Raw genomic sequence first — 16,565 nt, forward strand, 5'->3', positions numbered from 1 at the left:
TCTGTCTATGTCTGTCTGTCTGATGTCCTCTGTTGTCTCTGTCTGTCTGTCTGTCTGATGTCCTCTGTTGTCTATGTCTGTCTGTCTGATGTCCTCTGTTGTCTCTGTCTGTCTGATGTCCTCTGTTGTCTCTGTCTGTCTGATGTCCTCTGTTGTCTCTGTCTGTCTGTCTGATGTCCTCTGTTGTCTCTGTCTGTCTGATGTCCTCTGTTGTCTCTGTCTGTCTGTCTGATGTCCTCTGTTGTCTCTGTCTGTCTGTCTGATGTCCTCTGTTGTCTCTGTCTGTCTGTCTGATGTCCTCTGTTGTCTCTGTCTGTCTGTCTGATGTCCTCTGTTGTCTCTGTCTGTCTGTCTGATGTCCTCTGTTGTCTCTGTCTGTCTGTCTGATGTCCTCTGTTGTCTATGTCTGTCTGTCTGATGTCCTCTGTTGTCTCTGTCTGTCTGTCTGTCTGATGTCCTCTGTTGTCTCTGTCTGTCTGTCTGATGTCCTCTGTTGTCTCTGTCTGTCTGTCTGATGTCCTCTGTTGTATATGTCTGTCTGTCTGATGTCCTCTGTTGTCTCTGTCTGTCTGTCTGATGTCCTCTGTTGTCTCTGTCTGTCTGTCTGATGTCCTCTGTTGTCTCTGTCTGTCTGTCTGATGTCCTCTGTTGTATATGTCTGTCTGTCTGATGTCCTCTGTTGTCTCTGTCTGTCTGTCTGATGTCCTCTGTTGTCTCTGTCTGTCTGTAAATAATACCTTACCATATATATACGTAACAGACAGGCACGATACAACTTAGAAAACAATACAAATATAGGTTTAGTGAGGTCAAATTTGATGACTTCTGACTTACAGGAGAAATAGTTCATCATACAGACCGATGCCATTTCCATTGTACATTAACATCCATTGACTGAAATCATTAGTTGCCATTATTATTTTTGACCATTGTATTGAGACTGTATCTATTGCATCGTATCATCACATGCTTGTCTCACCTCTGGTAACATTGCTGTGAGCGGAAGACGAAAGACAGGAAGTAAGGTCAGGAAGGGGAAGTGAAAGCTAAAGACAGGAAGTAAGGTCAGGAAGGGGAAGTGAAAGCTAAAGACAGGAAGTAAGGTCAGGAAGGGGAAGTGAAAGCTAAAGACAGGAAGTAAGGTCAGGAAGGGGAAGTGAAAGCTAAAGACAGGAAGTAAGGTCAGGAAGGGGAAGTGAAAGCTAAAGACAGGAAGTAAGGTCAAGAAGGGGAAGTGAAAGCGAAAGAAGGAAGTAAGGTCAGGAAGGGGAAGTCCGGGAAAGCAAGAAAGAGATTCTATGAACAGCGCCTTCGGAAAGTATTCAGACCCCTTGACATTTTCCACATTTTGTTACGTTACAGCCTTATTCTAAAATGGATTAAATCGTTTTTTCCCCTCACCAATCTACACACAATACCCCATAATGACAAAGCAAAAACAGGTTTTTATACATTTTTGCAAATGTTTAACAAATAAACACCTGAAATATCACATTACACTACCGGTCAAAAGTTTTAGAACAAATCAAATCACATTTTATTTGTCACATACACGTGTTTAGCAGATGTTATAGCAGGTGTAGCGAAATGCTTGTGCTTCTAGCTCCGACAGTGCAGTAATATCTAACAAGTAATATCTAACAATTTCACAACATATACCCAATACACACAAAACTAGTAAGGAATGGGATTTAAGAATATATACATATATGGACAAGCAATGACAGAGCGGCATGGACTAAGATACAGTAGAATATTATAGAATAGAATGCAGTATATACATATGAGATGAGTAGTGTAAGATATGGAAACATTATTACATTTACATTTACGTCATTTAGCAGACGCTCTAATCCAGAGCGATTTACAAATTGGTGCATTCACCTTACGATAACCAGTGGGACAACCACTTTACCATTTTATTTTGTATTTTTTTATTATTATTATATTTTGTAAATTTCTTTCAAATGTTAAAAACATTTATTTTTTAGTGTTTTTAATTTATTTGTTTTATATATATATATAGTTGTTTTATTTTTATTTTTGTTTATTTATTTTTATGTGTTTTTTATTATTATTATTATTTATTTATTTTGGGTGGGGGGGGGTAGAAGGATTACTTTTATCCTATTCCAGGTATTCCTTAAAGAGGTGGGGTTTCAAGTGTCTCCGGAAGGTGGTCAGTGACTCCGCTGTCCTGGCGTCGTGGGGGAGCTTGTTCCACCATTGGGGTGCCAGAGCAGCGAACAGTTTTGACCGGGCTGAGCGGGAACTGTGCTTCCGCAGAGGTAGGGGGGCCAGCAGGTCAGAGGTGGAAGAACGCAATGCCCTCGTTTGGGTGTAGGGACTGATCAGAGCCTGAAGGTAAGGAGGTGCCGTTCCCCTCACAGCTCCGTAGGCAAGCACCATGGGCTTGTAGCAGATGCGAGCTTCAACTGGAAGCCAGTGGAGTGTGCGGAGGAGCGGGATGACGTGAGAGAACTTGGGAAGGTTGAACACCAGACGGGCTGCGGCATTCTGGATGAGTTGTAGGGGTTTAATGGCACAGGCCCTGAACCCAGCCAACAGCGAGTTGCAGTAATCCAGACGGGAGATGACAAGTGCCTGGATTAGGACCTGTGCCGCTTCCTGTGTAAGGTAGGGTCGTACTCTGCGAATGTTGTAGAGCATGAACCTACAGGATCGGGTCACTGCTTTGATGTTAGCGGAGAACGACAGGGTGTTGTCCAGGGTCACGCCAAGGTTCTTTGCACTCTGGGAGGAGGACACAACAGAGTTGTCAACCGTGATGGCGAGATCATGGAGCGGGCAGTCCTTCCCCGGGAGGAAGAGCAGCTCCGTCTTGCCGAGGTTCAGCTTGAGGTGGTGATCCGACATCCACACTCATATGTCTGCCAGACATACAGAGATGTGATTCACCACTTGGTTATCAGAAGGGGGAAAGGAGAAGATTAATTGTGTGTCGTCTGCGTAGCAATGATAGGAGAGGCCATGTGAGGATATGACAGAGCCAAGTGACTTGGTGTATAGAGAGAATAGGAGAGGGCCTAGAACTGAGCCCTGGGGGACACCAGTGGTGAGAGCATGTGGTGCGGAGACACATTCTCGCCACGCCACCTGGTAGGAGCGACCTGTCAGGTAGGACGCAATCCAAGAGTGAGCCACGCCGGAGATGCCCAACTCGGAGAGGGCGGAGAGGAGGATCTGATGGTTCACAGTATCAAAGGCAGCAGATAGGTCTAGAAGGATGAGAGCAGAGGAGAGAGAGTTAGCTTTAGCAGTGCGGAGAGCCTCCGTGACACAGAGAAGAGCAGTCTCAGTTGAATGACCAGTCTTGAAACCTGACTGGTTTGGATCAAGAAGGTCATTCTGAGAGAGATAGCAGGAGAGTTGGCTATAGACGGCACGCTCAAGAGTTTTGGAGAGAAAAGAAAGAAGGGATACTGGTCTGTAGTTGTTGACATCGGAGGGATCGAGTGTAGGTTTTTTGAGGAGGGGTGCAACTCTCGCTTTCTTGAAGATGGAAGGGACATAGCCAGCGGAGAAGGATGAGTTGATGAGCGAGGTGAGGTAAGGGAGAAGGTCTCCGGAAATGGTCTGGAGAAGAGAGGAGGGGGTCGGGTCAAGCGGGCAGGTTGTTGGGCGGCCGGCCGTATCTGGAGAGAGAGGGGAGAAAGAAGTCAAAGCATAGGGTAGGGCAGTGTGAGCAGGACCAGCGGTGTCATTTGACTTAATAAATGAGGATCGGATGTCGTCAACCTTCTTTTCAAAATCCACAGAGAGGGAGGAGGGAGGGGGAGGAGGAGGAGGATACAGCAGGGAGGAGAAGGTGGCAAAGAGCTTCCTAGGGTTAGAGGCAGAGGCTTGAAATTTAGAGTGGTAGAAAGTGGCTTTAGCAGCAGAAACGGAGGAAGAGAATGTAGAGAGGAGGGAGTGGAAAGATGCCAGGTCCGCAGGGAGTCTAGTTTTCTTCCATTTCCGCTCGGCTGCCCGGAGCCCTGTTCTGTGAGCTCGCAATGAGTCATCAAGCCACGGAGCAGGAGGGGAGGACCGAGCCGGCTGGGAGGATAGGGGACATAGAGAGTCAAAAGATTCAGAGAGGGAGGAGAGGAGGGTTGAGCAGGCAGAATCAGGAGATTGGAGGGAGAAGGATTTAGCAGAGGGAAGAGATGATAGGATGGAAGAGGAGAGAGTAGCGGGAGAGAGAGAGCGAACGTTGCGACGGCACATTACCATCTGAGTAGGGGCAGAGTGAGTAGTGTTGGAGGAGAGCGAGAGAGAAAAGGATACAAAGTAGTGGTCGGAGACTTGGAGGGGAGTTGCAGTGAGATTAATAGAAGAACAGCATCTAGTAAAGATGAGGTCAAGCGTATTGCCTGCCTTGTGAGTAGGGGGGGACGGTGAGAGGGTGAGGTCAAAAGAGGAGAGGAGTGGAAAGAAGGAGGCAGAGAGAAATGAGTCAAAGGCAGACGTAGGGAGGTTAAAGTCACCCAGAACTGTGAGGGGTGAGCCATCCTCAGGAAAGGAACTTATCAAGGCGTCAAGCTCATTGATGAACTCTCCAAGGGAACCTGGAGGGCGATAAATGACAAGGATGTTAAGCTTGAATGGGCTAGTGACTGTGACAGCATGGAATTCAAATGAGGAGATAGACAGATGGGTCAGGGGGAAAAGAGAGAATGTCCACTTAGGAGAGATGAGGATTCCTGTGCCACCGCCGCGATGACCAGATGCTCTCGGGGTATGCGAGAACACATGATCAGACGAGGAAAGAGCAGTAGGAGTAGCAGTGTTTTCTGTGATAATCCATGTTTCCGTCAGCGCCAAGAAGTCGAGGGACTGGAGGGTGGCATAGGCTGAGATTAACTCTGCCTTGTTGGCCGCAGAACGGCAGTTCCAGAGGCTACCGGAGACCTGGAACTCCACGTGGGTCGCTACCAGATTAGAGTGGCAGCAGCCACGCCGTGTGAAGCGTTTGTATGGCCTGTGCAGAGAGGAGAGATATCCTTCCGGAGACACTTGAAACCCTACCTCTTTAAGGAATACCTGGAATAGTATAAAAGTAATCCTTCTTCCCCCACCCCCCATAAAACATTTAATAAATGTTTAAACAAATAAAGTGTTTGTCCCACTGGCTATCATAAGTTGAATGCACCAATTTGTAAGTCGCTCTGGATAAGAGCGTCTGCTAAATGACGTAAATGTAAATATATTATAGACAGATATATTATAGTCAGATAGTTGATAGCGTTAGCCATGAGCTAGAGCAGTGATGCGATTGACAAGACCTTGGGCTGATTGAGGGGTTGAAGAACGCGTCATTCTCGACCTTTGCCCCCATGTGCTCCCAGACCTCAGACTAGCATGCCATTTGGGATGGAGTCTTTTGACAGCCAGATCTCCCTTTTTAAAAATAGGTGTTTTGACGTCAACAGACAAACCTGGTAAATTAAGATAACGTCGCTGTCTGAAGAAAACCTTGTATCTCCATTTTGGCCCCTTTTAAAAAAAATTGTTTCAATGTATTGAAAGTAGTAACTCAACGCAATGTAATCTGAACATTTCATGACTCTAGTCTAGGACCAAGTAAAAGTATTCAAGATAACTTCTGAAGTTTCATAAATCTATGTTCATTAATGGTCAAACATGGATTTTATTTTCCTTTTCCTGAAAAGACACAAGGTTTTCTTCCCGACAGAGATGATAACATAGTACTTTATTAACCCCTGACGGTAAATAAAGGTCAATAAAAAAGGCTGTATGTTCCAGACGGACGGACAGCAGCAGGACTACGGTGCCACGGCTCTAATCAAGAGACCGGACAGCCCTTCTGATTCTTCTCAGGCTTGATCACTAACCCCTAACCCCTACGCTCTTAGCTCGAACCTCAGACGGGCCAAGGTAGGGGCACGGCCAATCGAGCCAACAATCACCACACGCTTCTCTGTCCACACGCTTGTCCATTATTCTCTAAGGGGGGTGAATCCTAACTTCTGCTTAAATCGGATTAGAATTGAGTCTCCCCGTTTGACATTAGTGCATGGAAGATAGGATTCACTCTATCTGTACCGCTTTCACTTTTGACCAGGGGTTGAGATTTCCTGGAAAGCTTTTTTATTACTAAGATCATCTTTCGTTTAGTCTTATTGGCTAAAATGGACTTCAGATGATCTAAGTGATGGGAAGCTTTTCCCTGACCTTTCACCCCTCGCATCTCGATCCTCTTCTCCTTCTGTCTTCACTTTCCACCAGATTCCACAGCTTCTGGAGTATTTCATGTGTAGTATTTCTGGGTATATTAAGATGTATGTGATAACTGATGTTTGTAGTGTTTTTCTTTATTACACTGAGTGTACCAAACATTAAGAACACCTTCCTAATATTGAGTTGCAACCCCTTTTTGCCCTCATAACAACCTGTTTGTCGGGGGCATGGACTCTACGAGTTGTCAAAATGCGTTCCACAGGGATGCTGGCACATGTTGACTCCAATGCTTCCCACAGTTGTCAAGTTGCAGTTCTTGACGCACTCAAACCGGTGCGCCTGGCACCTACTACCATACCCCCGTTCAAAGGCAGTTAAATATTTTGTCTTGCCCATTCACCCTCTGAATGGCACACATACACAATCCATGTCTCAATTGTCTCAAGGCTTAAAAATCCTTCTTTAACCTGTCCCCTCCCCTTCATCTACACTGATTGAAGTGGATTTAACAGGTGACATCAATAAGGGATCATAGCTTTCACCTGGTCAGTCTGTCCCTCAAACTCAACTCTGGACCTCGAAGCCAGTTCCATTGCATTTCTTAATTGTTCCCCTCTAATCAGGGACTGACTTAGACCTGAGACAACAGGTGGGTGCAATTAATTATTAGGTAGGACATGAAACCAGCAGGCTCCGTACCTCTTATGGTAAGAGTTGAATAGCCCTGGTATGTCATGGAAAGAGCAGGTGTTCCTAATGTTTTGTACACTCAGTGTATATCCTTGTATTTATGTAGCGTATTATGTTTATTTGTGCCTTTTTAGTTATTTTTTCGTTATGTTGCCATGGATACTCACAGTTGGTCTGCTTGTTCTTGTAATATTGTTTGCATGAGGTTTAGGGTTGCAAAATTCCGGTTTCCCCAAAAAAATGTATGTTTCCAGAAATCCTGGTTGTAAGATTCCTGGAATCAGAAGGGAATAAGCAGGATTTCTGGAAAACCTGGAAATGTTGAGAAAGTTACCAGAACTTTGCAACCCTAATCAGGATCGTCTTAAGCTGTAACGTGATTGACTGATTGTTTTGATGACAGGTCCCTTCAGATCCCGAGGATGGGAACCCCCCTGCCTCCGCAGTCCTCAAAGGAAGCAGGTTTTAGAGACGGACGATCTGCTGGACACACACACACACACACACACACACAGACACACACACAGACACACACAGACAGACACACACACAGACACAGTAAATCACCAGCATCTCCCGCCCTGTAGAAGGTGAAGTTTAGGGGAGGAGCACAATCAGGAAGTGTTTATGACCACTTCACCTTTAACACCGTCCAATAAGACATCCACTATTTACGCAACAACAAATATTATTTCTGTATTATTTATAATGTCATATCTAATCAATTACATTTTTACTGTCCAAAAATTAGCACAAATAATACTGCCGTTGTACAGTAGACACTGAGGATACAACACATTAAGGACACTTCCATGACATAGACTGACCAGGTGAAAGCTATGATCCCTTATTGATGTCACTATTTAAATCCACTTCAATCAGTGTAGATGAAGGGGAGGAGACAGGTTAAAGAAGGATTTTTAAGCCTTGAGACAACTGAGACATGGATTGTGTCTGTGTGCCATTCAGAGGGTGAACGGGCAAGACAAAATATTTAAGTGCCTTTTGAACTGGGTATGGTAGTAGGTACCAGGCACACCAGTTTGTGTCAAGAACTGCAACGCTGCTGGGTTTTTCACGCTCAACAGTTTCCCGTGTGTTTCAAGAATGGTCCACCACCCAAAGGACATCCAGCCAACTTGAGACAACTGTAGGAAGCATTGGAGTCAACATGAGCCAGCATCCCTGTGGAACGCTTTCGACACCTTGTAGAGTCCATGCCCTGACAAATTGAGGCTGTTCTGAGGGCAAAAGGGGGGTGCAACTCAATATTAGGAAGGTGTTCCTAATTTTTGGTAAACTCAGTACATATACATCTACAATATTCAATTAAACACCAGCTATGTTTTTTCTTTCTCTTAAAGTACAATTTAGCCTTTTTAAGAACAAATCTAAAGTTTTGAGGTTCTAGACACTTTTTGTGATTTTTGTTTTTTAAATAAAACATTTGACTTCCCCCAACCAGCGATTCACTGCCTCATCCTCGTTGTGCAGTACGGGGGCTCTGAAAAAACAAACCAATGCGCCAAAAACACCCGAATACGTCCTTTTAGAAATCACTAGATGTTGTACAGATGAAATTGTGTCATTCCGAACTTTCATCCGCAACATTATATTTCATTTTGAGGCGACTGAAGCAACACCTCTAGCAGTCCATTCTAGCAGCATGAATGGAACAGCTGGATGGGGGAAACTGCTCTAGTTGCACAAAATGGCGGATAAAGTTCGGAATGACACAATGTCATCTGTACAACATCTAACGATTTCTAAAAGGACGTATTTGGGTGTTTTTGGCGCATTGTTTTTATTTTTTTTCAGAGCCCCCGTACTGCACAACAAGGATGAGGAAGTGAATCGCTGGTTTGGTGTAATTTTCTCAAAAACAAGTGGGGAAAATTTTGAGATTTAGCTGTCAAAAAGCAAACTTGTCATTTTTTAAGGTTTCAGTTGCATCGAAGCATTACTAAAACTACCACAAAGACATGTAACATATCAGTTTTCAATATGTAGCCTATCCGTTGAGCTTTACTGTTTTTGTTTTTGCTGTTCTTTGTCGTTAAAACAGAAACTGTTTTATTTAATCATCTTTGAAAGAATGCACAAATATCTTGGAGAAATGTTTTTTACAAATACTGATTGATTGCAAAATGATCAATTGATGATGTAAAAGAAGATGGGTACATTATCGTGTCACATTAATGAAGGGTAGAGTATTTTTCTAAGGTCATTTTATACTACCTATATCTATGAAGTATTTGTTTGTTTTTATAGAAACACATAACTGATTATAGTTTTGTATAACAGTCCATGATTTTCTGTAAACATACAGTATGTACCTGTTTGTTAAATAGATGTGACGTGTCTCTGTTGAAATAAAGAATGGTTTCCTAAAGTACAGTCGTGGTCAAAAGTTTTGAGAATGACACAAGTATTGGTCTTCACAAAGTTCGCTGCTTCAGTGTTTTTAGATATTTTTGTCAGATGTTACTATGGTATACTGAAGTATAATTACAAGCATTCCATAAGTGTCAAAGGCTTTTATTGACAATTACATTAAGTTTATGCAAAGAGTCAATTTGCAGTGTTGACCCTTCTTTTTCAAGACCTCTGCAATCCGCCCTGGCATGCTGTCAATTAACTTCTGGGCCACATCCTGACTGATGGCAGCCCATTCTTGCATAATCAATGCTTGGAGTTTGTCAGAATTTGTGGGTTTTTGTTTGTCCACCCACCTCTTGAGGATCGACCACAAGTTCTCAATGGGATTAAGGTCTGGGGAGTTTCCTGGCCATGGACCCAAAATGTCGAATGTTTTGTTCCCCGCGCCACTTAGTTATCACTTTTGCCTTATGGCAAGGTGCTCCATCATGCTGGAAAAGGCATTGGTCGTCACCAAACTGTTCTTGGATGGTTGGGAGAAGTTGCTCTCAGAGGATGTGTTGGTACCATTCTTTATTCACGGCTGTGTTCTTAGGCAAAATTGTGAGTGAGCCCACTCCCTTGGCTGAGAAGCAACCCCACACATGAATGGTCTCAGGATGCTTTACTGTTGGCATGACACAGGACTGATGGTAGCGCTCACCTTGTCTTCTCCGGACAAGGTGTTTTCCGGATACCCCAAACAATCGGAAAGGGAATTCATCAGAGAAAATGACTTTACCCCAGTCCTCAGCAGTCCAATCCCTGAACCTTTTGCAGAATATCAGTCTGTCCCTGATGTTTTTCCTGGAGAGAAGTGGCTTCTTTGCTGCCCTTCTTGACACCAGGCCATCCTCCAAAAGTCTTCGCCTCACTGTGTGTGCACATGCACTCACACCTGCCTGCTGCCATTCCTGAGCAAGCTCTGCACTGGTGGTGCCCCGATCCCGCAGCTGAATCAACTTTAGGAGACGGTCCTGGCGCTTGCTGGACTACCTTGGGCGCCCTGACACCTTCACAACAATTTAACCTCTCTCCTTGAAGTTCTTGATGATCCGATAAATGGTTGATTTAGGTGCAATCTTACTAGCAGCCATATCCTGCCCTTTTTGTGCAAAGCAATGATGACGACACGTGTTTCCTTGCAGGTAACCATGGTTAACAGAGGAAGAACAATGATTTCAAGCACCACCCTCCTTTTAAAGCTTCCAGTCTGTTATTCTAACTCAATCAGCATGACCGAGTGATCTCCAGCCTTGTCCTCGTCAACACTCTCACCTGTGTTAACGAGAGAATCACTGACATGATGTCAGCTGGTCCTTTTGTGGCAGGGCTGAAATGCAGTGGAAATGTTTTTTGGGGGGGGGATTAAGTTCATTTTCATGGCAAACTTTTGACCACGACTGTATTTGAGCACTTTTAATGTTGAATCTGTAACATACACATTCTCATCATCACTCCATGCTAGCATGAAATGGCTACTGCCAGACTGTCCCTTTACAGACCGCATGTACCTCAATAGACACTAGGTGGCGACATTGTCAAGCGTTCTGTGAACCAATATTTACACGCTATGGGTGTGGATGAAGGTGATGTAAACTGGCAGCGTGATTTCAATGGTGTTGCTCGCATCTCATCTGATTTGTGCAGTGTTGCATGATGGTTAAGTCCAGCTGCCTCAGGACTGATTCCACCTCTATTTTGGTTCTTCTCAGATATCGACACCCAATCCACACACACAAATAAAGGCACCTGCATCCAACAGCAAACCCATCTCTCTCACACACATCCTCCCAACATTGACCGGTCACAGACCCCCACCCCTCCCTCCCCGATCCAGCCATAACATTGACCGGTCACAGACCTATTATGTCTATTGGAGAAGGGAAAAGCACTGTGTGTGTGTGAGTGTGTTAGATGCAGGTGCCCTTTATTTAAGAAACAAAGCCATGCCAGCTGGTCTCATCAAAGCCTGGTAGCAATGATGCAGTTGACATCAGGGTCCAGGGTAGGGGGAGACGGTGAGAGGATATACCCTGGGAGAGGAGCTCTGTGGCGGGGGAAGAACAGTGGAGGACCTGGGCTGGACCTGCATAGCGCGGAGCCAGAGGGTGTGTTTGTGTTGCCTGCTGGGATTGATGGTGCTGTACTGCACACGTTGGGGTAGTTTGGTCCAAAATGTCTTGCGTTAAGTCGCTAAGCCACACCGTGTCTCAAGTGGCACCCTATCTTCTACATTGTGCACTACTTTTGACCAGGGTCAATAGGGATCTTGGCAAAACTAGTGCACTAAATAGGGATAGTGTACCATTTGGGACTGACAGACGCTGCTTCTCATGTGGTGTGTTTAACCGGTATGACAGTGTTAAGTTGCGAAGCCACATGGTATCTGCCTGTCTCTCTGTCTCCCAACCAAGCTGTGGGTGTAATAACACCAATATGTTTCCTCAACGTTGGACGGAAACTCTCAACACATGAGACGAGATGGGTGGCTTTAAAGGCAAAGTCTGTGATATTTCATTCAAGTGTGGTTACATTTCTCCAGCCACAGCTGCCGACAGCTAAGCTGAGAGACTGGGCTGGAGAAATGTAGCCACTCTCAAATGAAACATCAGAGATTGTGCCTTTTAAAGCCACCCAGTCGTCTCGTGTGTTGAGATTGAGAGCCATTGGGTTGAAACACAAACTCCAGATTGTGGCTTTAAGTGTTCTTCTCTCCTATACATTGTGACCGGTTGATTAGCTACTGCAGTTGGGGCAGAATTTGTTCCAGCTTTGTGGCAAGGCTTACCACATGCTTACTACAAGGCTTACCACATGCTTACCACAAGGCTTACCACATGCTTACCACAAGGCTTACCACATGCTTACCACAAGGCTTACCACATGCTTACCACAAGGCTTACCACATGCTTACCACATTCTTACCACAAGGCTTACCACATGCTTACCACAAGGCTTACCACAAGGCTTACCACATGCTTTCCACAAGGCTTACCACATGTTTACCACAAGGCTTACCACATGCTAACCACAAGACTTACCACATGCCGGTTTCTTTTTTTAATTTTATGGTGTGAGGAAAAGGAAGAAGGGAGCGTCTGCCGGCTACGCTACGTAGCATGCTAGCTAACTCCTACCCATCAGTGGCTACGCTACGTAGCATGCTAGCTAACTCCTACCCATCAGCGGCTACGCTACGTCTCTAAAAGGGGAAAAATCACTTTTAATGTTCTGAGGCCAGCTACTGTTTTGACCTTTAGTGTGGAGCTAACTCCTACCCATCTAGCGATTGGTCTGTCGATGCCATCTCTCCATTAAATGATTTGTGGAGGCTGCATCCTGTGCAGGCGTTATGGAAACAAGGGCTGTGATGTTGTGTCACACACACATGCCCAGCTAGAGATTGGTTGGTTGGTCGACCCCTCCATTAAACGATTAGTTCACTGTGTACTATGTACAGGCGTGATGGAAACAGGAATTATAGTGTGGCTTATATAAGATGTGTTCTACTTACTGTCTGTTATCCCCCATGACCTCCACCTAACCATACTGAATAGGGACACAGATATCACTATACTAAACAGGGACACAGATATCAGCCCATACTGAACAGGGACACAGATATCAGCCCATACTGAATAGGGACACAGATATCACCATACTGAACAGGGACACAGATATCAGCCCATACTGAACAGGGACACAGATATCAGCCCATACTGAACAGGGACACAGATATCACCCCATACTGAACAGGGACACAGATATCACCCCATACTGAACAGGGACACAGATATCAGCCCATACTGAACAGGGACACAGATATCACCATACTGAATAGGGACACAGATATCACCATACTGAATAGGGACACAGATATCACCATACTGAATAGGGACACAGATATCAGCCCATACTGAACAGGGACACAGATATCACCATACTGAACAGGGGACACAGATATCACCATACTGAATAGGGACACAGATATCAGCCCATACTGAACAGGGACACAGATATCACCATACTGAATAGGGACACAGATATCACCATACTGAACAGGGACACAGATATCACCATACTGAACAGGGGACACAGATATCACCATACTGAACAGGGACACAGATATCACCATACTGAACAGGGACACAGATATCACCATACTGAACAGGGACACAGATATCACCATACTGAACAGGGACACAGGTATCACCATACTGAACAGGGACACAGATATCACCATACTGAACAGGGACACAGATATCACCATACTGAACAGGGACACAGATATCACCATACTGAACAGGGACACAGATATCAGCCCATACTGAACAGGGACACAGATATCACCATACTGAACAGGGACACAGATATCACCATACTGAACAGGGACACAGATATCAGCCCATACTGAACAGGGACACAGATATCACCATACTGAACAGGGACACAGATATCACCATACTGAACAGGGACACAGATATCACCATACTGAACAGGGACACAGATATCAGCCCATACTGAACAGGGACACAGATATCACCATACTGAACAGGGACACAGATATCACCATACTGAACAGGGACACAGATATCAGCCCATACTGAATAGGGACACAGATATCAGCCCATACTGAATAGGGACACAGATATCACCATACTGAATAGGGACACAGATATCACCATACTGAACAGGGACACAGATATCACCATACTAAACAGGGACACAGATATCACCATACTGAACAGGGACACAGATATCACCATACTGAACAGGGACACAGATATCAGCCCATACTGAACAGGGACACAGATATCACCATACTGAACAGGGACACAGATATCAGCCCATACTGAACAGGGACACAGATATCACCATACTGAACAGGGACACAGATATCACCATACTGAACAGGGACACAGATATCAGCCCATACTGAATAGGGACACAGATATCAGCCCATACTGAATAGGGACACAGATATCACCATACTGAATAGGGACACAGATATCACCATACTGAACAGGGACACAGATATCAGCCCATACTGAACAGGGACACAGATATCACCCCATACTGAACAGGGACACAGATATCACCATACTGAATAGGGACACAGATATCACCATACTGAACAGGGACACAGATATCACCATACTGAACAGGGACACAGATATCAATCCATACTTATCACTTCATCAGGATTATATTGTGTTTGAGACCTCTCTGCCTTTTCAATGACATAGCCAGTTAATGGTACTTTGTATACTCTCAATAACACACTGTGGAACTTTTCCTACAGTACACACTTTACAGTGAGAGAGAGAGAGACAGAGAGGTATTTCTGAAAGAAGTTTGGCAGAAAATTACCTTTTTGATTTAAGTACCCCATTTTCTTGTGAAAGCAAGCAAGCGAGTGCCTGGCCTAGCCTATGAGGTGTGTCCCTAATGGCATCCCTTTCCCTACATAGTGCACTGCTTTCAACCAGGGCCCATATGTAGGGAACACAGTGCCATTAGGGACACAACCTTTTAGAGTTGGTTTCTCAGGTTTCAAAGCTGACCGTGCGATCAGATTCTCAGAGCAGGACGTCTGCGGGGCTCGGCAGAGAGAAGGAGGTGCAGTCCTACAGCACCAGACGGAAGACCCTTTGAGGTGCCCGATAAACCTGGTCCATGTGCTGCCTGTGTAGTATCTAAACAGTTCATTAGCATCGTTATTTTCGATACCACACCTGCCCTCTCAGACCCATGAAGGGACGTTTCATTCTTCAGCCTGCCGCTGTTCTGTGATCAAGTTTGATTTGATCCCGCGGCCCGCAGGGTTTGTATGCACTCACTGTCCTGTCCTGTTCTAGCTCCACCATACTTGCTGGAACCTTGATGCCCAAGTCATTCTCCTTACATGTTTATCAGATGTTGTTGTTGTGGTCTCTGGAGTGGGCAGGTCGTAGTGTTGTTGTTGTGGTCTCTGGGGTGGGCAGGTCGTAGTGTTGTTGTTGTGGTCTCTGTGGGTGGGCAGGTCGTAGTGTTGTTGTTGTGGTCTCTGGGGTGGGCAGGTCGTAGTGTTGTTGTTGTGGTCTCTGGGGTGGGCAGGTCGTAGTGTTGTTGTTGTGGTCTCTGTGGGTGGGCAGGTCGTAGTGTTGTTGTTGTGGTCTCTGGGGTGGGCAGGTCGTAGTGTTGTTGTTGTGGTCTCTGTGGGTGGGCAGGTCGTAGTGTTGTTGTTGTGGTCTCTGGGGTGGGCAGGTCGTAGTGTTGTTGTTGTGGTCTCTGGAGTGGGCAGGTCGTACTGTTGTTGTTGTGGTCTCTGGAGTGGGCAGGTCGTAGTAACGTTTTCATTAGTGGTTTATTGCTGGGAGACAATAAGGCATAATTGTATCATTTTCAAGCTGCTCCGTATCTAGTTAACGCTGCATCCCAAATAGCACCCTATTCCCTAAATAGAGCACTACTTTTGACCAAAGCCCTATGGACCCTAGTCAAAAGTAGCGCAACCAATGTGGTCTGAGGTTAGTTATAGAGCAGTCCAAATAGGACAATGGCATTTGAGAAGCCACAAATATGATTCTCTTTTACGAGAAGGCTTGTTGCCGTGGTAATATCTCCATGCAGCTGGAGTTGTTACACAAAGGAGATTTGTTTGGTTGATATGTAAAGTCATGTTTGTCTGCGGTGTTTCCTTTCCACCGGGGCCTGTATTTGTCACAGGTTTGACGAATTCCCCTTGATTACTGTGCGCGCTTTCTTCGTCTTCTTTGGGATTTGGGTACACCGCCACCTACTGTACTGGAGTGTAAGGCCGGTCACGTCCTACCTACATTAAATTATCTTCATTATTCCTGTTCCTAAAAGGAGAAAATTGCCAACCTTGCTGAAGCACATATCACTCGTTGGTCTTTCCCTCTGTGCTGGCACTAATCTGCTACTCACTGGGATCCTCTCAGGATCCCTCACCCTTGACCCTTGACCCATCCTCCTCTACTTTCTTCACTGCCTCAGCATACGACACCCTCTGCACTGCTCTGACTCTGGCCACCTCAACCTGCCCCTCTCGCACCGGACACTTCCGATCCCCAGCAACATTGGCACCCCACTACAATTGACACACACAACTTTATCCACCGAAACTACACAATCCTCTGTCCGATGCCCTCCTGCACACTTCCCACATCTTGGAATCTCCCTCCTACAAACTGCTGCAACATGACCATAAACGTTGCACCTGAAACAGCACAGTGGATTCAGCACAA

General features: G+C 45.3%; 1 protein-coding gene across 1 annotated transcript in view; it reads left to right on the plus strand.

Moving 5' to 3' along the window:
* Positions 1 to 15,070, plus strand: part of LOC311108074 (choline/ethanolamine transporter flvcr2b-like) — a gene marked incomplete at its 3' end in the record, with an annotated part of 40,385 nt that extends 25,315 nt beyond the window's left edge. Inside the window, exon 4 of the mRNA XM_084150720.1 lies at positions 15,009 to 15,070. Coding sequence (XP_084006846.1) covers positions 15,009 to 15,070 — 62 coding nt within the window. The remainder of the gene's footprint in view (positions 1 to 15,008) is intronic.
* Between the last annotated feature and the right edge of the window lie 1,495 nt (positions 15,071 to 16,565).

Source organism: Coregonus lavaretus (genome assembly GCF_964263955.1).
Source record: "Coregonus lavaretus genome assembly, chromosome: 33".
Classification (NCBI taxonomy): Eukaryota; Metazoa; Chordata; class Actinopteri; order Salmoniformes; family Salmonidae; genus Coregonus; species Coregonus lavaretus.